Source organism: Anomaloglossus baeobatrachus, chromosome 5 (genome assembly GCF_048569485.1).
Source record: "Anomaloglossus baeobatrachus isolate aAnoBae1 chromosome 5, aAnoBae1.hap1, whole genome shotgun sequence".
Taxonomy (NCBI): Eukaryota; Metazoa; Chordata; class Amphibia; order Anura; family Aromobatidae; genus Anomaloglossus; species Anomaloglossus baeobatrachus.
The window spans coordinates 551,572,837-551,593,099 of record NC_134357.1 but is presented as its reverse complement, the minus strand read 5'-3'; the positions used below and the strand labels follow the sequence as shown (position 1 = coordinate 551,593,099).

Genomic DNA, 20,263 nt, shown 5'->3' with positions numbered 1-20,263 from the left:
TGGGACATCATGTGGATTACATCGGACCTGGGTGTTTTAAGGGTTAATAAAGTAGTGAAAGAGGGTGTTTTTTTTGTCTTTTATTTCAAATAAAGGATTTTTATGTGTTTGTGTTTTATTTACTTTCACTTACAGCTTAGTGATTAGGGGATGTCTCATAGACGCCTGCCATCACTAAGCTACGACTTAGTGGCAGTTATGGGCTGCTGCTATTAACTCCTTATTTCTCCGATTGCCACCGCATCAGGGCAATCGGGATGAGCTGGGAAAAGTCCCAGGACCGTTGCATCTAATGGATGCGGCAATTCTGGGCAGCTGCTGGCTGATATTTTTAGGCTTGGGGGGCTCCCAATAACGTGAGTCTCCCCAGCCTGAGAATACCAGCCCCCAGCTGTGAGACTTTATCTTGGCTGGTTATCAAAATTGGGGGAACCGTACGCAGTTTTTTTTTTTTTTTTAAATTACCCCCATACAGTGTCAGCAGCAGATCCTCGCCCCATAACAGTGTGTCATGACCACATTTTTTGCTTAAAAATTTTATTTTCCTCCTCTAAAACCAGGATGCGTCTTATGGTCCGGTGCGTCTTTATAGTCCGAAAAATGCGGTATATCCATTTTTCCTCTGTAAGGCCTGTCATAACAATTTAAGCCTATACTCTTATACTCTTGGCCTTTTTTTTTTTTTTTTTTTTTTTTTTTTTTTTTTAGACAATATGAGCTCCCTGCCCTTTTCCTTCCTTTCCTCGGCTGTTTATTTCTCCACACGAGATCCTGGCTAAAATTTAATGCTAGCTATTGAACCCTTTCTATGCCCCGATGTCGATGATTTAGCATCAGGGCAAGACTTTGTGGTTGAGGTCTGTTTTATCTATTCCTTCCCTGGGTGCTTTCCTCCCCTTTATTTAAATTTGCCGTTGCCATCATCCCTATAGCCAGCTTGTGCACAGTGCTATGTTCACATTGTAGTTGAATTTTTCATTAAAATGGGGCCAGGGTAAGCGCGTACCACCAACTCTGGCGCCATTTTATTGAAGACATTGTGTCTATGAATATCATCTGAAACAAACTGAAACTGGTGACTGGTAATATTCACAAAGACACTAGCTTCAATAAAATGGTGCCGGAGCTTGTGTGTATGCTTGTGTGCTGACTCTGGCACCATTTCATTGAAGGATTCAACTACAATGTGAATTTAGCACTGAGCAAGTGCTGGCCAAACGGTTCGATCTCGGCATGGGACAGACGGGCACTTTCAGCACTATATAAAAGATTATTGGTTAAGCTTGATAAGGGGCTAGTTATTCATAGCTACCAATCAGAGCTCAGCTTTCACTTGACCTTAGCAGCTTCAATCCTGAAAGATTGTTACAGGCAACCAGAACATTCTTACTGGGAGGCAATTTTCATAAATGAGACCAAGGTACTTCTGCAGTGGATAACCTTTTTTTTAAAAAATAGTCATAGTATATGATAAATATCGCTATATGCCCTAAATGCATTGATTAACATTAAAATATATGCACATATAATTTATGCCAATATAAAAAGTAATCATTTTTTTAGATTGGCATAAATTATATGTGCATATATTTTAATGTTAATCAATGCATTTAGGGCATATAGCGATATTTATCATATACTATTTCATTATGACCATTATATTTTTTGTTACCACACATATCCAGTGATATTAACTGCATAGCAGCAATATACAGCCTTTTAGAGACACCGCAGAGTTCTGAACTCGAGTCACCCTGCGGTGTATGCGTACTTGCTTTTTTCCCACAGTCTAAACTGCTTGGACCTTCCTTCATCTGTGCGCTACGGCAGTTTCTGTCTCGGAGTCTGTAGCACACACGGACTATGTTCCACATTGCTCTTGTTTCCTTAAATGGATCTAATAAGTTCTTAATAGTATTATATGTCTTTTTAAAGGGGTGGTTCACCCATATTTTTTATTGTCTAGATCGATATTATATTGAGAAACAATGTTTCTCTCAAATACCTTGTGTTGTCAATAGTGCCTGTGAGAGGCGCTATTGCAGACCGCTGCTCCCCGTCCAGTGACGTACCCGTCCAATGCTGCCTCGTCACATCCGTGCAGCCGGCTACAGTCTTCCAAACTCTGAGCTGTGAGCGGTGTTTCACTGCTGTCACAGCCCATTTGCTCCCCCCTCCCTCCTCCCTCCTAGCACGGCGCGTCTCCTGCTCCCCCCTCCCTCCTAGCACAGCACGGCGCGTCTCCTGCTCCCCCCTCCCTCCTCCCTCCTCGCAGAACGCTGCAAGCAAGAGACGTGCTGTGAGGGAGGAGGAGCAGGGAGCAGATGGCCTCAGAATGTAGCCGGCTGCACGGATGTGACGAGGCAGCATTGGACGGGTACGTCACTGGACGGGGAGCAGCGGTCTGCAATAGCGCCTCTCACAGGCACTATTGACAACACAAGGTATTTGAGAGAAACATTGTTTCTCAATATAATATCGATCTAGACAATAAAAAATATGGGTGAACCACCCCTTTAACCCCTTCACGACCGGCCGATTTTTCGCTTTCCGTTTTTTTTTTCTCCATTCTTTTTCTGAGAGACGTAACTTTTTTATTTTTCAGTCAATATGGTCATGTGAGTGCTCATTTTTTGCGGAACGAGCTGTACTTTTAAATGAAACCATCAGTTTTACCATATAGTGTACTGGAAAGCGGCAAAAAAATTCCAAATGCAGAAAAATTGCAAAAAAAGTGCGATAGCACTATGGTTTTTGAGATATTTTATTCACTGTGTTCACTATATGGTAAAACTGATGTGTGGCTGTGATGCCTCAGGTCAGTGCGAGTTCGTAGACACCAAACATGTATAGGTTTACTTTTATATAAGGGGTTAAAAAAAATCGGAAGTTTGTCCGAAAAAAGTGGCGCACGTTTTACGCCATATTCCGTGACCCATAGCGTTCTCATTTTTCGTGATCTATGGCTCAGTGACGGCTTATTTTTTGCGTCTCGAGCTGACGTTTTTAACGGTACCATTTTTGCGCAGATGCTACGTTTTGATCGCCTCTTATTGCATTTTGCGCAACAGTTGTGGCGACAAAAAAACGTCATTTTTGCGTTTGGAATTATTTTGCTGCTACGCCGTATACTGATCAGATTAATTGATTTTATATTTTGATAGATCGGGCGTTCTGAACGCGGCGATACCAAATATGTGTGTATTTTTTATTTTTTTAACCCTTTAATTTTCAATGGGGCGAATGGGGGGGTGATTTGAACTTTTTAGGTTTTTTGTTTTTTTTTAATTTTTTGAAACTTTTTTTTAACTTTTTTTTTATTTTACTAGTCCCCCTAAGGGGCTATTGCGATCAGTAATCTGATCGCTCTGCAGTATCTGCTGATCACAGTTACAAGGCTGTAAACAGTAGATACGCTCTCTTTCTCTTTTGCTGTGCCGCTGGCACAGCGAAAGTGAAAGCAAGTCATGTGTAGTACAGGAGTCATCACATGACCCTGTGCTAGCATGACAACTATCGGAAGTCACGTGATCGCGTCACGTGACTTCCGGTATCGGGCGGTAAGTAAAAGTTTACTGCGATCGCGCTTATAATGGCGCTGTCACATATTGACAGCGCCATATAAGGGGTTAAACGGCACGAGCAGATAACGATTCTGTTCGTGCCTAGCAGGCACACATCTCAGCTGTGAAAATCAGCTGAGATGTGCGCCGATCGCGGCATGCTGCCACCGGCAGACCGCGGGCAGTAACATTATGACCGCTAGGACGTAATTTTACGGCCCGCGGTCGTTAAGGGGTTAATACATTTTCATTAAATAAAAAAAGGTTTTTTAACATCATTTTACTTTGCTCTTCGCATACAGTAACATCCATTTTTAATGATTTTTGATTGATCTTGTAGATTTTTAAGATCTGATTTTTATACTTTATACATGTTTTACATATAACAAATGAGATTCTTTTAACAATTATGTTTTTTTACACATTTACCCACTAATAATTCATTTTTCCATCTAATACTCACATTCAATAAAAGAACTCATATATGATGGAACACAGTTTATTATTTAACTATTTATTATCACCACTTTTACACATGTAACACACAAAATTCACTACCACATTTAGGAAATCTATATGTGACGCTCACTATTAAGACGGTAGAAATTTCTACCAGATATTCTGTACACTTTAGGTGTTCTAGCCGTGTTCTATTAATTTGTCACAATTATTTTATTTCTTCTTTTCTTCTTTCTATTTTTTTCTTGCACACCATCACAATATCAGTGATAGCTCTTACCGCTAAATGAAGGTGAAACTTGAATTGGATGGTACTGTCCGATTCTATGTTCCAGTCACTTTAACCCTTTCACGACCGGCCGATTTTTCGCTTTCCGTTTTTTTTTTTCGCCATTCTTTTTCTGAGAGACGTAACTTTTTTATTTTTCAGTCAATATGGTCATGTGAGGGCTCATTTTTTGCGGAACGAGCTGTACTTTTAAATGAAACCATCAGTTTTACCATATTGTGTACTAGAAAATGGCAAAAAAATTCCAAATGCTGAAAAATTGCAAAAAAAGTGCGATAGCACTATGGTTTTTGAGATATTTTATTCACTGTGTTCACTATATGGTAAAACTGATGTGTGGGTGTGATGCCTCAGGTCAGTGCGAGTTCGTAGACACCAAACATGTATAGGTTTACTTTTATATAAGGGGTTAAAAAAAAATCGGAAGTTTGTCCGAAAAACGTGGCGCACGTTTTACGCCATATTCCGTGACCCGTAGCGTTCTCATTTTTCGGGATCTTAGGCTCAATGACGGCTTATTTTTTGCGTCTCGAGCTGACGTTTTTAACGGTACCATTTTTGCGCAGATGCTACGTTTTGATCGCTTCTTATTGCATTTTGCGCAAAAGTTGTGGCGACAAAAAAACGTCGTTTTGGCGTTTGGAATTTTTTTGCCGCTACGCCGTTTACTGATCAGATTAATTGATTTTATATTTTGATAGATCGGGCGTTTCTGAACGCGGCGATACCAAATGTGTGTATATTTTTTATTTTTTTAACCCTTTCATTTTCAATGGGGCGAATGGGGGGTGATTTGAACTTTTAGGTTTTTTTGGTTTTTTTTAATTTTTTAAAACTTATTTTTTTACTTTTTTTTTTATTTTACTAGTCCCCCTAGGGGGCTATTGCGATCAGCATTCCGATCGCTCTGCAGTATCTGCTGATCACAGCTGGAAGGCTGTAAACAGCAGATACGCTGTCTTTCTCTTTTGCTGTGCCCCGGGCACAGCGAAAGTGAAACCAATTCATGTGTAGTACAGGAGTCATCACATGACCCTGTACTACCATGACAACTATCGGGAGTCACGTGATCGCGTCACGTGACTTCCGGTTTCGGCGGTAAGTAAAACTTTACCGCGATTGCGCTTATAATGGCGCTGTCATGTATTGACAGCGCCATATAAGGGGTTAATCGGCACGAGCAGATAACGATTCTGCTCGTGCCTAGCAGGCACACATCTCAGCTGTGAAAATCAGCTGAGATGTGTGCCGATCGCGGCATGCTGTCGCCGGAGGACCGCGGGCAGTAAGATTATGTCATTTAGGACGTAATTTTACGGCCCGCGGTCGTTAAGGGGTTAATAACATTCACAATTTTTTTTTTTTGTGCACGTATATATTATACCAATTTTTTGTTTTCAATCTCATATGAGTTACATGTATGTCTGATTATATGTAAATGTCATTTTTTTTTTAACTTTGATGTCATTATGAGATCTGCTATGTTATACAGACGGAGGGATTGCCCGCTTATTTTTTTCTGTCAATAGGAGGTCCTCTCGTTATACCAGTTGTATATAGATCGGTCATCTGGATCTATGTTATGCTTTTGTTGATGTACTGGTCCTGAGGAAGAGGTTTTTGACCTCGAAACGCGTAGACCGATGGAATAAAAGAAAGATATTATTCATCAACATTTCTACAGTTTCATTTGGCTGATGCGCGGCTTTAACCCCTTCTCTACTCCATTTTGAATGGTCATCCACGTGGGGCTGCAGCAGACGCCATTATCTCTTGCTTATCAGTGGTTGTGACGTTCACAACCGATTTAGGTGAGTGTATATTTCCTATAAACTACACTTGTTCATCTGGTGTTACACTATCAGCGCTTCTTATTTTTAGATTTACACATTATAATGGCATCGGCGGTAAACATTTACTCACCGGCCGATACTGGAGGTCACTTGACATGATCACATGACTTCCGGTGGTTGTCATGGTAGCACAGGTTCATGTGACTCCTGTAGCTCACATCACCCAGAGCTGGGTGAGGCAGAAAACTAGCATATCTGCTGTTTACAGCTGTATAGCTGTGATCAACAGATATGGCAGAGGGATTGGATTGTTGATTCCTATAGCCCCCTAGGGGGACTAGTAAAATAAAAAAAAAGTAAAAAAAAAAATTTTTTAAAAACTTAAAATAAAAAACAAAAAAGCCTAAAATTTCAAATCACCCCTTTTTTGCCCCATTGAAAATTAAAGCGTTAAAAAAATAAAAAGTATACACACATTTGGTATCGCCGCGTTCAGAAGTGCCCGATCTATCAAAATATAAAATCAATTAATCTGATCACTAAACAGCGTAGCGGCAAAAAAATCCAAACGCCAAAATTACGTTTTTTGGTCGCCACAAATTTTGCACAAAATGCAATTAACAGGCGATCAAAACGTAGCATCTGTGAAAAAATGGTACCGTTAAAAACGGCAGCCTGGGACTCAAAAAATAAACCATCACTGAGCCATAGATCCTGAAAAATGAGAATGCTACGGGTCACGGAATATGGCCTAAAACGTGCGCCAATTTTTTTGGACAAACCTGATTTTTTGCTAACCCCTTGTATAAAAGTATAAAAGTATAAAAGTAAACCTAAACATGTTTGGTGTCTACGAACTCGCACTGACTTCAGGCATCACACCCACACATCAGTTTTACCATATAAAGAAAACAGTGAATAAAATATCTCAAAAACAATAGTGCTAGCGCACTTTTCTTGCAATTTTTCCTCATTTGGAATTTTTTTGCCATTTTCCAGTACACAATATGGTAAAACTTATGGTTTCATTTAAAATTACAGCTCGTTCCGCAAACAATGAACCCTCACAAGACCATATTGACTAAAAAATAAAAAAAATTACATCTCTCGAAAGAAGAATGGCGAAAAAAAAAATGGAAAGTGAAAAATCGGCCAGTCGTGAAGGGGTTAAGCTACAGAATGATCTCTGAATCAGTGTCATTTTTCCATTCACCTTCTACTGTTTTACCTACCAGATTAACCCCTTCACGACCGGCCGATTTTTCGCTTTCCCTTTTTTTTCCCGCCATTCTTCTTCTGAGAGACGTAACTTTTTTATTTTTCAGTCAATATGGTCATGTGAGGGCTCATTTTTTGTGGAACGAGCTGTACTTTTGAAAGAAACCATACGTTTTACCATATAGTGTACTGGAAAACGGCAAAAAAATTAAATTCCAAATGCAGAAAAATTGCAAAAAAAGTGCGATAGCACTATTGTTTTTGAGATATTTTATTCACTGTGTTCACTATATGGTAAACCTGATATGTGGGTGTGATGCCTCAGGTCAGTGCGAATTCGTAGACACCAAACATGTATAGGTTTACTTTTATATAAGGGGATAAAAAAAAATCGGAAGTTTGTCCGAAAAAAAGTGCGCACATTTTACGCCATATTCCGTGACCCGTAGCGTTCTCATTTTTCGGGATCTATGGCTCAGTGACTGCTTATTTTTTGCGTCTCGAGCTGACATTTTTAATGGTACTATTTTTGCGCAGATGCTACGTTTTGATCGCCTGTTATTGCATTCTGCGCAAAAGTTGTGGCAAAAAAGTCATTTTGGCATTTGGAATTTTTTTGCCGCTACGCCGTTTACTGATCAGATTAATTGATTTTATATTATGATCAGGCGTTTCTGAACGCGGCGATACCAAATGTGTGTATATTTTTTTAACCCTTTAATTTTCAATGGGGTGAAAGGGGGGGGGGATTTGAACTTATAGGTTTTTGGGGGTTTTTTGTGTTTTTGTTTTTTTTTTTAACATTGTTAAAACTTTTCTTTACTTTTGTTTTTATTTTACTAGTCCCCCTAGGGAGCTATAGCGATCAGCAATCCGATCGCTCTGCAATATCTGCTGATCACAGCTAAACAGCTGTAAACAGCCGATACGCTCACTTTCTGCTTCACTCGGCTGCGGGCTGAGTGAAACTGAAGGTAGTTCATGCCTAGTACAGGAGTCATCACATGACCCTGTGCTACCATGACAACCACCGGAAGTGACGTGATCACGTCAAGTGACTTCCGGTATCGGGCAGTAAGTAAAAGTTTACCGCCGATGCCGTTATAATGGCGCTGTCACATATTGACAGCGCCATTTAATGGGTTAAACGGCACGAGCAGATAACGATTCTGCTCGTGCCTGGCAGGCACACATCTCAGCTGTGAAAATCAGCTGAGATCTGCGCCGATCGCGGCATGCTGCCGCCGGCAGACCGCGGGCAATAACATTATGACCGCTAGGACATAATATTACTGCCCGCGGTCATTCAGGGGTTAAGGGTCAATATTTTTTAACTTTTTTTAAAAAAATTTTGGCAATATCCTGGATAATGGATTCTTTTTTTTGCAATGGGCGATTCAACGATGTTAGAAAGTGATTTATTCAAATACTCTATTGTTAAATCAGGTTTTATAAAATCCTCTGTGTTGGAAATAACAGGTTCTTCGTAATTTTCTGCCTGTAAAGTATTTTTCTCTTTTGTCAGTTGCTTTCTACAACTGTCACAAATTGTCTATGCCTGCATTGATTGATGGATTTATATGAAACATCCAATCTTGTACAGGTCTAAGATTTTTTCTTGTTGTGTGTCCAGTTTTTTCAAAAGGATTGCAACAGCATAGCCTATGTGCCAGCACCCATGAGCGATTATTTTCTTCCCTAATCGGACTAATAAAACAATCGCAGCATGCTACGACTGTAATGCAATCCTAGATTCTCTCGCACCCATTCAAGTCTTTGGAGAGCGAGAGAGAGAGAGAAAAAAAAAAAAAATCGCACATAGGCTATGTATCGCGAGTGCACGGCGAGAATGGCAATAGGGGGCTACGGAGGAGAGAGGGAGATAAATCCCTTCCTCCCTTCCACAGCGCCGGCCTTGCTGTACTGCCAGCGTGAGCCGAGTGTCATGCGAGGGGATCGCAGTAATCCCCGTGTGGCCCCAGCCTTAGCGCACACAGCTTTTACTGTCTCCGGATAAACGCAAACCATCAAACAAAGAAGAACTGCTTACATTTTTGCACGAGGAGTGGAATAATGTCACCCAAAAGCAGTGTGAAAGACTGGTGGAAAACATGCCAAGACGCATGAAATACGCATGAATTTTTGCCAAAGCTGTACATTCAGCTTTATATATTAGATTTGTTAAAAGTCAAATCTGTAAAGGCCGAATTAGTTCCCTATAAAAACTGGGAATGAGATCTTTGATTTCACTTAAACAATGAAAAATAACTATAAATTCTGCTAATGTGCCGCTCTAGGTCACATAAGAGATTGGATATATTAAATATTCTAAATGTCCCATGTGTAACTCAGAGGCTGCAGATCTATTTCACATGTATTTTTACTGCCCGGAAAGGAGGAATTTCACTGCTCATGGAATGGTGTCTTGTCATAAAAGAGAAAATTATTATTTTGTTTTTCCCACTGAGAGCAATCAATCTGTTTCTCAACTGGCGAAGACTAAGGATCTAGAAAGTCAATGACATCATTACCCTCCGCTTTCTCTTAGGGGTCCACCATACAGATTAGGTATTTCTCCACATAATTTTCTTAGTTGTCAGAACATCTTCTAATTTCAGGAGATAGGGTGGATCCTACCTGTAAGATCTGCCAGAAACAAATCTCACTCCAACAGAAGGGCGTCTGACTCGCCCACCCCAAGGCTATGGGACACCCGGTACCGGGCCGTACTAGTCCGGGGGTCGTCAGTGGTGGCGGGGCCCGACTCCGTGGCCCTGGTGGGTGTCAGTTAAATATGGCTGCAGTGTTGGGGGTGAATAAAGTTTGTGTTCGTGACGCCACCTGTGGTATGCGGCTATTAAGCCACCGCTGCTGTATGAGGCCTCCGGGGTGATGGAATGGCAGCAATGATGGTACTGCTCCCCACAGGTGGAGCGGTACCCCGGGGCACAGTTGGTGCTCGTGAGAGTCTATGGTGTAATGGAAGGCTAAGCAGATGAAATAACAGAGACAACACCGGAAGGTGCAATTCCAAGATCTTTACTCACACTTCCTGGTAGGTGCACACTGGTGCCTTCAGACGGCTGGAACCCACTGTCAGGGACCTCCGCCGTTTCTGGGTGATTTCTGGAATGAAAGCCGGTACCCTTCTCTCTAAAGTGTCTCGGTCCTCAGCTGTCTCCTTAAGCCTAGCTCTTTTAGGATGAACCTGCTCGGCCTCCACTACAGCCTCCAGGCTGGGAGCTCGCCTGTCGGTTACTTGCCCCCTTTCTAGAGGTTCTGCTGTGGGCTGTGGCCCGGGGAGTTTGCAACTTTCCCTGGGCCTCGGTTTTCACTGTTGGAGAAGATTTTTCACTCCTTCTGTTTCTAGGGACCGTCCCCTGTTGCAGCTTGATCCCTCCACCGATGTTCCTGTGGAACAGGCCACCACAGCTCACCAGCTATCCGTGGCCCTGGAATCCCTTCGTTCCCTGCTTGGTGTCACCTGGACCCTCTGAGTCCCAGGGTCTTCACCAGGAAGCGTCCCTTTCTTTACTTAGCTCCTGTCTGACTAGAGCTTTTCTTCTTCTTCTCCTTCTTGTCTGCCTCCTGCAGACCTCCTCCTCCTTCTCCCTCTCTCTCCAACCCCCTACACTTGACCTTCCTTTCCCTGACTGCTCTCTGGTGGCTCCTTCCACCTCCCCAGTTGCTAAGCTGTACCCTATAGGAGCAGGGATGGGTCTTACGGCCCCTCCCAGCATGCAGCATGGGAGGGTTGCTGCCACTATCCCTGGTCCCAGTGTGTACCTAACAATGGGTGTTGTGTAGATTTGCCAGGGGACCGGCGTTCACTCCTTTCCTCACCCAGAATGGGGCATCACACCGCTGGATGGGGTGCAATGTCCTGTGGCGACGGAAGCCTCAGGGGCGCCACACGTCCAATGCTCAAAATAATGGGGACAGTATTGGGTGGAGGAGCATGTGGTGGTCTAGCAGCAGAACGGTGACCATTTCCTATGGCCGGACTACAACCCTGATAAAGCAGCCACAGCCGGTGACTGAGAAGAATCTGTGACTTCTCTACATTTAGTGGTCACTACTCACCTGGGCGGTTATCTGTAGGAATCTCATCACCCCTCACATATGTCTCTGTAGTACTAATATGTGTCAGATCGTCCCCCTGAAACAAATATTGTAAAAATCACAGACAGATGGAGAAGTCACATCTATGATCAGCTCTAATCCTGCCATCTCCACCGCTCTCATTACACAAGTATAAACCATATAATACTGTAGGATAAAACAAGACTGAGCACAAGACCTTCACAGCCGTCTACACATCATAGGGAGATTTCATGGCACCTTCTCTCCATCTACCTGATGATCCTGAGGAACATCGGGATCTTCTTGTTTACAGTCCTGTGGCAGAAGAGGACGGGGACATCTCTCTGGTGTTGTCTTCTTACTGCATAGAACTGGAGGAGACACATACAGGGACTGAATTCATTCCTTACATACAGATAATTATAGGCCGTGTGTATTTAGTCCTGTCTATTACCTGGTGATGTGGGGGGCTGGGGAACCTCCATCATGACGTCCTTGTACAGATCTTTGTGTCCTTCTAAATACTCCCACTCCTCCATGGAGAAATAGACGGTGACGTCCTGACACCTTATAGGAACCTGACACATACAATGATACCGTCACCCCCGATCCCTTCATAGCGTTAATGTATAATGTCCCAGCATTCCCAGCAGTGTCACCTCTCCAGTCAGCAGCTCAATCATCTTGTAGGTGAGTTCTAGGATCTTCTGGTCATTGATGTCCTCATGTATCGGGGGGTGAGGTGGAGGCCCCGTGATTGGGCTCAGGGGTCTTCCCCATCCCTCAGACACAGGGGACTGACAGCGCTCACTAGAGGTCTTCTTCACTACTGTGTAATCCTGGTTATGGAGAGACACAGTAAGAAATCTCACTCCAGACATTTCCAGAGTCCTCACCTCTCCAGTTCTGTCCATCTGTTATTCCCATAGATAAGAATGATGTAATGTGACGTCATCAGAATCTCTCACCTCTCCAGTAAGCCGGAAGAGGATCTCTAGGGTGAGGTGTAATATCCTCTCCGCCATCTTGTCCCTGTCCATATCCATCCTTCACGGGGCAATCAGGAGAATTCTCTTCTATAGAAGATCTCCATTGAGAGGATCCGATATTGTAGGGACCTGAATGGGGAGAAGATGACGATGTAACATCATAAAGACTCCGCTGTAATAATACAATTACTGGAGATAATAAGGGGAAACATATCAGGAGATAGAACGTGTAGATGTATTTCTTCTTTCCTATGGACAGGAAGATAACATATTGCTAATTAAGACATCTCCTCCATGCTCCTAATCACTGATCATCTACTAATAAATCCTATATATTTAGGCCACACACACAACAAGCAGTTTCCTCCTCGGAGTCGGTAGCTGAATACGTTTCTCATAGACTCTTCTTCCATATCACTAATTCTCGTCTCATTTCCTTACACTGGAATCCGCATCAGCAAAACTGCAGGAGATATTCATTACACGTGAGAGGAGAAATAACGACTCCATGATGAGGACGACATCTTCATCCTCTACTGCGTCTCTATAAACAGATTTGGCTGCAGTCCGTCACTGACTCCATCATCACCACTAAATGTAGAGAAAAATGTGTACACTGACAGTAATTAAAAGGGAACCTGTCAGATGCAGTATGCCCCCAGATCCAAGAGTAGTTCTGGGTACATATTGCTAATCCCTGCCTAACCATCCCTGTATACACTAGCATAGATAAAGTGATCTTTAGAAAAAGTATTTCTAAAGATCTTTTACCATATGCTAATGAGCGAGGGGACTAGTCCCCTGGGCATTAGTTTTGCAGTAAGTCGCCTCTCATTACCATGTTAGTATGCCCCTGTGGATTTGCTATCATGCTAATGAATACGCAGCATCACAGGATGATCTCACTCACTTCGACGACGCCATCGCTGGATTTCGGCTCAGTGCATATGACCCCAGAGTTTGGGTCATGTGCACTACTTCAGTTTGAAGCCAGGACGCGTACACCCGGCTTCATTGTGTGCATGACCAGAACTCTAGGGTCATGCGCATTGAGCCGAAATCCAGCGATGGCAGCAGAGAGGTGAGTGAGATCATCCTGTGACGCTGCATATTCATTAGCATGATAGCAAATCCACAGGGGCATACTAACATAGTAATGAGGGGCGACTAGCTGGGGAGCTAACGCCCAGGGGACTAGTCCCCGCACTCATTAGCATACAGTATAAGATCTATAGAAATACTTTTTTCTAAAGATCTCGTTATCTATGCTAGTGTATACAGGGTGGTTAGGCAGGGATTGGCAATATACACCCAGAACTGCTCATGGTTCTGGGGGTGTATTGCACCTGACAGGTTCCCTTTAAAGGGAACCAATCATCAGAATTTTCGTATATAAAGATCATCAGCTTCTTGAGTGACAGCAGCTGAGGATCAGGAATGGATCATCAGATAAAGCTGGGCGGAGGGAGGGGGGGTTATGATAGTTACAAAGCTGATTTCCAGAAGCAACATTTTTCTGTTGGCTGATATCCCACCCCTTCTGGTCACATGGGTATGACCTCACACAGGTCCTGCAAGAGACAAAGTGAATAGTTTGTATAATACTTATACTAATTCTAACAGGGGGAGGGGATAACTATGAATATATTAAATGATCCTCAGCTGCTGTCACTCAAGAAAGTGATGATTTTATAAACTTTACTTTCTTGGATTTCAAAACCTAAACATCTGAGCTGACCACTAAAGGTATGTATAGAATCAGCCTGATAGTGCCAGTATAGCACTGGCTTTAGGTTATATACGAAAATCCTGGTGATTGGTTCCCTTTAAAGGGTTATCCGGCTTATTTTGCTTTTTTATTATTTACACTATTGGGCTACATTGGGGCAGGTAAGTAGATAGTGACCACTTACCTGCCCTGCTGTCAGCCCCTCTCCCCAGGCTCAAAGTGGTCATGTGACTGCTCCTGCTGTGATTTTGCTATTTCCGGTCATTTCATGTCAACATGGGCAGGACCATGTTGACATGCAAATCTGCCACTGCATGTTGCCGCCCTGCTGGGCAGGTACAGTGTGATGAGCCCCGCCCCCTCCCTGTGCGCTGCTATCTGTGCGCTGCTATCTGTGCCCTGTATGTGCTGGACAAACACAGGGTTTCCCTCTCTGTCTAGGACACTGTGAGTGCTGTTTTCCCAACAGTGTCCTCAGCTCATTATGTTGTATGGTGCCCGGGCAACTTTGACCCCCCCTCCCCCATGCGCTGTCTCTGTGATGAATGCAGCCTCCCGTGCTCCTCGCTTCTAAATACAGTCAGAAGCAGGGATGTCACCTGACACCAGCGAACAACAGCACTGAGCTCCTGAGCTCTGTATAGGACACTGCAATCATCACAGCACGGACAAAAGACACCATGCTGCATGGGTGAGAAGGGAGAGCGAGCGGGGGGGGGGGGGGGGGCAGAGAAGAGCGTGCACGGCTGACAGAGTGGGGAGCAGAGACGAGAGTTCATGGGTGACACAGCAGGGGGGCAGAGACGAGAGTTCATGGGTGACACAGCAGGGGGGCAGAGACGAGAGTTCATGGGGGTGAGAGACAGGGGAGTGCTGGGGGGAACAGGAGTGCAGTAGGAGAGAAGAGAGTGCATGAGGTGGGATAATGTATATTATATAACTCTAGGTGTGTGTGTGTGTGTGTGTGTGTATCCTATAGACTCACATTAGGGGCTATATATAATGTTCATTACATAGTATTCATTTATCTACAGGTGCTGGGGCAGTATACTGACAGGGAATGTGTGTGGGCAGAGGGCGGGCAGAGGGTGTGGCTGGACACTGAGGCCGGGGGCGGTGCCAGCTGTGACTGGGTTTGGCAGTCAAACATGTCAGTTAGGCCTCTTTCACACGTCAGTGATTCTGGTACGTTTGTGCTTTTTTTTTAAACGTACCAGGATCACTGACATACGCAGACACATTATAATGAATGGGTCTGCTCACACATCAGTGATTTTTCACTGCACGTGTCTCCGTGCGGCGTACCCGCGTGTGCGGGATTGCCGCACGGAGACATGTCCATTTTTTTCCGGCATCACTGATATCCCACGGACCACGCAGTGGTGTGGTCCTTGAAACACGTGCCAGAAAAAAACGTGCTTTTAAAATAAAAAACATTTTAACTCACCCGGCGTCCAGCGATGTCCTCTGCAGCCCGTGCAGCCTGCTGCTTCTGAGCCGGCTCATTATTGTCGCGCATATTCATGATGCGCGACACAGCCGACCCGGAAGCAGCTGCTGCGGGGGTCAGCGCCGGCCGGATGCTGCACCGCGGGAGCGATCAGCACCATGGAGAGCGGGAGCGGGCGCAGGTGAGTTAATTACTAAGTGCAATCACGGGCCACGGAGAACGGAGCCCGGATTGCACTTAGACAACCCACGTGTGCCGTGATTCACGGCACACGCAGGGACATGTGCGTGTTTTACACGCCAGTGAAAAACGTCAGTGTTTTTCACTGACGTGTGAAACGGGCCTCAGGTTGTGCTGAATGTAAACAAGGAGCTGCAGAGAATAAAGTGAAAAATCAAGAGAAACAAAAGTTAGAAAACAAAAAATAATGTAGGGGGTGTTTTATATGACAAGACAGCACAGATTAACTTAATTTTTTGTTTTTGGAGTTTATGTCGGACAACTCCTTTAAGTTTTGACATTTCTTTTTCTAACCCTGAGTATGGCTTTTTGGTGGAATTTCCCCTTAGACTTCCATATGTAAATTTTCCCCCTTCCACAAGTAAAATGCTAGGAAAATAAAAAGCAGGTGCTCATTCCATTCCTTCCCCAATGATTTCTTGATGGTGGGGTCTGCTTGGTTGCTAAAATAGCTAGAGACCTCCACACCCCAAATAGTCTCAGAGCTGAAGGGGTTAATGCCCCAGTAATGGGGAATCTCCACACACTTAGTCCTGCAGAGGCGCACACTTGATGGTTGAGCCTAGAATGTATGGGCTTCTTCCAGGTTAGTGGGCGTGGCGATGTTTCCTCCTATCCGCCATAATCATCTGTTGGGTTACCCGCAGACCACCACTTCTATTGTAAATAACTCCATGACCAAATGGACCTACAAAAATAAGGGAAATTCCGGCTGCCATTTGAACACGACCCCTATCACATGACAGAAATTACGTCATACCTGGAAAGAGCCCATACATTCTAGCATCTACATTAGATTATATGGCTACTCTGTGCTTCCAGGACCTGTGATAATGTCACATGAAGGGGAGGAATGATTGATTGCTCTCCGTGAGAGAAACAAAATTAAAATTTTGTAGTTGTGATACCTTTTAATGGCTAACTAAAATAAAATATGATGTTATAAAGCAAGCTTTTGAGACATCTCAGGTCTCTTCCTCAGGCATGGTATAACAAAATATCTGAAGAAACACAAATATATACACAAAACAGAGGGGAGGAGTCAGGGGTCACATGATCAGCTCCTCAGTGTATGCATGACTCTGCTGTGGTGGGTGTCATGGTGCTGGATGAGGGGAAGGTTATGTGTGGGGTCAGGAGGGGTTTGTGGATGTAGCAGAGCCGTATGTGTACGAGGTGTACGGAGCGGAGCCGTGTGTGTAAGAGGTGTACGGAGCGGAGCCGTGTGTGTACGAGGTGTACGGAGCGGAGCCGTGTGTGTACGAGGTGTACGGAGCGGAGCCGTGTGTGTACGAGGTATATGGAGCAGAGCAGAGGCTGGTTGATGTGTTTCCCCTCTCGTCACATCTAGTTTCGGCCTTACATCCCCCTTCCTCTGCCCTGAGCTCAGTCCCGGGGGTCTGTCGCTCTCTGGTTTTTCTTCCCTGAGCTCAGACCTGGGCTCTCTGGTTTCTCTGCCCTGAGCTCAGTCCTGGGGTCCGGCGCTCTCTGGTTTCTCTGCCCTGAGGTCAGTCCTGGGGTCCGGCGCTCTCTGGTTTCTCTGCCCTGAGCTCAGTCCCAGGGGTCCGCCGCTCTCTGGTTTCTCTGCCCTGAGCTCAGTCCCTGGGGTCTCGCGCTCTCTCGTTTCTCTGCCCTGAGGTCAGTCCTGGGGTCCGACGCTCTCTGGTTTCTCTGCTATGAACTCAGTCCCGGGGTCCGGCACTCTCTGGTTTCTCTGCCCTAAGCTCAGTCCCAGGGGTCCGGCGCTCTCTGGTTTCTCTGCCCTAAGCTCAGTCCCGGGGGTCCGGCGCTCTCTGGTTTCTCTGCCCTGAGGTCAGTCCTGGGGTCCGGCGCTCTCTGGTTTCTCTGCCCTGAGGTCGTTCCTGGGGTCCGGCGCTCTCTGGTTTCTCTGCCCTGAGCTCAGTCCGAGGGGTCCGGCGCTCTCTGGTTTCTCTGCCCTGAGCTTAGTCCCTGGGGTCCGGCGCTCTCTCATTTCTCTGCCCTGAGGTCAGTCCTGGGATCCGACGCTCTCTGGTTTCTCTGCCCTGAGCTCAGTCCCAGGGGTCCGGCGCTCTCTGGTTTCTCTGCCCTGAGCTTAGTCCCGGGGTCCGGCACTCTCTGTGTTATACATTTGTACATCTTGGTAGCAGTGTCTCCCGGTCTCTTACTTACAATGACTCTTGGTCACATTTTCCCCATTATTTCCTCCTCACTTCTGGCACAATTCCCCCGCACTGAATTTTTAGACAGTTTTATGTGTGGAACGTAATAAAAGCCTAATTTAAGCTAACTTAAAAGCCAAATAGACCAGACACATGCGATGATTATTATCGTTTACCAGACAACTACTATATGGCAGCACTAGATTTCTAAAAGTCATGTTAGATTTTTTTTAAGACTTCTAAATTTTGCATGACATCTCCAAAAAAAACCACAGCAAACCTATACTAAATATGGTAACTAAACTCACCACCCCTGATCCACCCTGGCTACCTAGTTCAGGAAAGTTCTCCGAACTTGGATCAGACCCCAAAGTCTTCCCCAGATTGGAGCACGGGCCAGGACTGACCAGTCCTTATACACCTCCTACCAAACCCCCCCCCCCCCAACCTTACTAAGGCTAGTTTCACACTTGCGTTGAACGGCATCCGTTACATTGCGTTGTGTGACGGATGCAACGGATGTGTTGCATATAGTGGCACAACAGATGCAATGGATCGTACAAAACAACGCAATCAGCTTTTTTTTTTTATACAGTTTCACCGGCGGCAGACTATTGTGAACGATCAGCTGATCACCCGGCTGCTGGGCGCTCAGCTGATCGTTCACAGCAGCCGGTCACCGGGTGATCAGCTGATTGCTCACAGCAGCCAGTCGCCGGGCGCTCAGCTGATCGGCCGCCGAGAATGTGTGCGGGGGTGGGTGGAGCCGAGCGGGGCCATGGCGCTGAGGACAGGTGAGTGTGTGTGTGTGTGTGTGTGTGTGTGTGTGTACGCCTGCGTGTGTGTGTGTATGTATGTGTACATGCGGAGTGGAGTGCGGGAGGGGGCGGAGCCAAGCAGGAAAGTGTCAGGCTCCCTGCACACGTAGCCAGGGTAAATATCGGGTAACTAGGCAAAGGACTTTGCTTGGTTACCCGATGTGTACCCTGGTTATGGGTGCAGGGAGCCAGAGAGAGCATGCGCAGTGAAATCATAAGGATTCCGCTGCTCAAAAAAAGTTACATGCTGCGTTCCTTCTGCCCGCCGGAAGCAACGCAGCGTCGGCCAGCGGAAGCAACGCAGGTACTTTTGGCACAATCCGTCATCCATACAAGTCTATGGGAAACAGCGGAATCCGTTAACGGATTCCGCTGTTTTCCAAAAGGGCGGATTGTGATGGAAGGAAAAAAACGCAAGTGTGAAAGTACCCTAACACGCCTACTATAATAACCATAACAACAGAATCCTAAGCAACAATATCAAAACCTCCACACTTTGGTCAAGTTCGGCGCTTGCAAACCTTTCCAACCGAAATGCTGCATAAAACAAAAATCTACAAGTGACAGAAGTTAGCCCTCCACCGGAAGACTTGGGGTATAAGCAAACAAGTGCACCATAAAGAAGAAGCCCCTCCAAAGATGAAATCCATTTGATGCACCCAGTCGCTCGAACTCCAAGGAGCAAACATTTACCTTTATCAGCTCGCCAAGGATGCTGCTACAGACATCTTCTACTGGGAGAATTTTACTACCCTTCGAAACTAAACTCTGTGTATTCCAGGTGAAGTACCTAACCGCTATGCTTACTAAGATTAAAATAGTATGGTTTCGGCCACCCAGATTCCCGAATGCCTCATAGGCTCACCCGGCATAGGAAATGCTAGCCAGCCGAAGGCCAGCACATGGAAGCTCCCACCTTCCTGTAGACCTCTATATTAAAGAAAAAGGCAGTGAAGCAGGAAGTGCTTCATACTTACCAGTGTGTCAGCACAACCCTGTCCTCAGAATTCTTGTACTTCAAATTGTCCCTCACATACAGCTGTTAGGTTGACCAATGGGTCACAACAGTTGCCAGGGATGACCAAATGCGGAGGGAGTCCCGGGACTCAGCTTCCCTCAGCCCCAATGAGATACAGACAGACGCTGATATCCACACAGAAGGCAAGGGCTGTGCGCTCCAAAGAAGACTAATTTATTTTCACACAGACAGGGTTTATCAACTTAATAGGGGCGTAACTGTGTTGTGTACAAAGGCATTTGTTTAGTTTCTCGTCATAGACATAAGTTTCCATTTCTCAGTAAAAGCATAGATGAGTTTCGGTTCCTGGCGTAAGCGTAAAACACAACTTTTATTGTCTTAGACTAGGCACAGGTGTTATCGCTCTGTCCTTGGGTCCTGGAATGCGCTCTCAGTCTGTTACATGCACTTTGCAAAGAAGAATGAATTTCTATGATTTTTCTAACCATTAAAAAAAAAAGTTAACTCTTTCC

The 20,263-nt window shown here is 44.9% G+C and overlaps 1 protein-coding gene across 1 annotated transcript in view; it reads right to left on the bottom strand.

Annotated features, from left to right (window-relative positions):
• Positions 1-12,485, bottom strand: part of LOC142312969 (uncharacterized) — an 84,714-nt gene extending 72,229 nt beyond the window's left edge. Inside the window, exons 1-4 of the mRNA XM_075351958.1 lie at positions 12,374-12,485; positions 12,065-12,244; positions 11,860-11,983; positions 11,679-11,776 (exon numbers count right to left, since the gene is read on the bottom strand). Coding sequence (XP_075208073.1) covers positions 11,679-11,776; positions 11,860-11,983; positions 12,065-12,244; positions 12,374-12,451 — 480 coding nt within the window. The 5' untranslated portion in view covers positions 12,452-12,485. The remainder of the gene's footprint in view (positions 1-11,678; positions 11,777-11,859; positions 11,984-12,064; positions 12,245-12,373) is intronic.
• Positions 12,486-20,263: the final 7,778 nt, after the last annotated feature.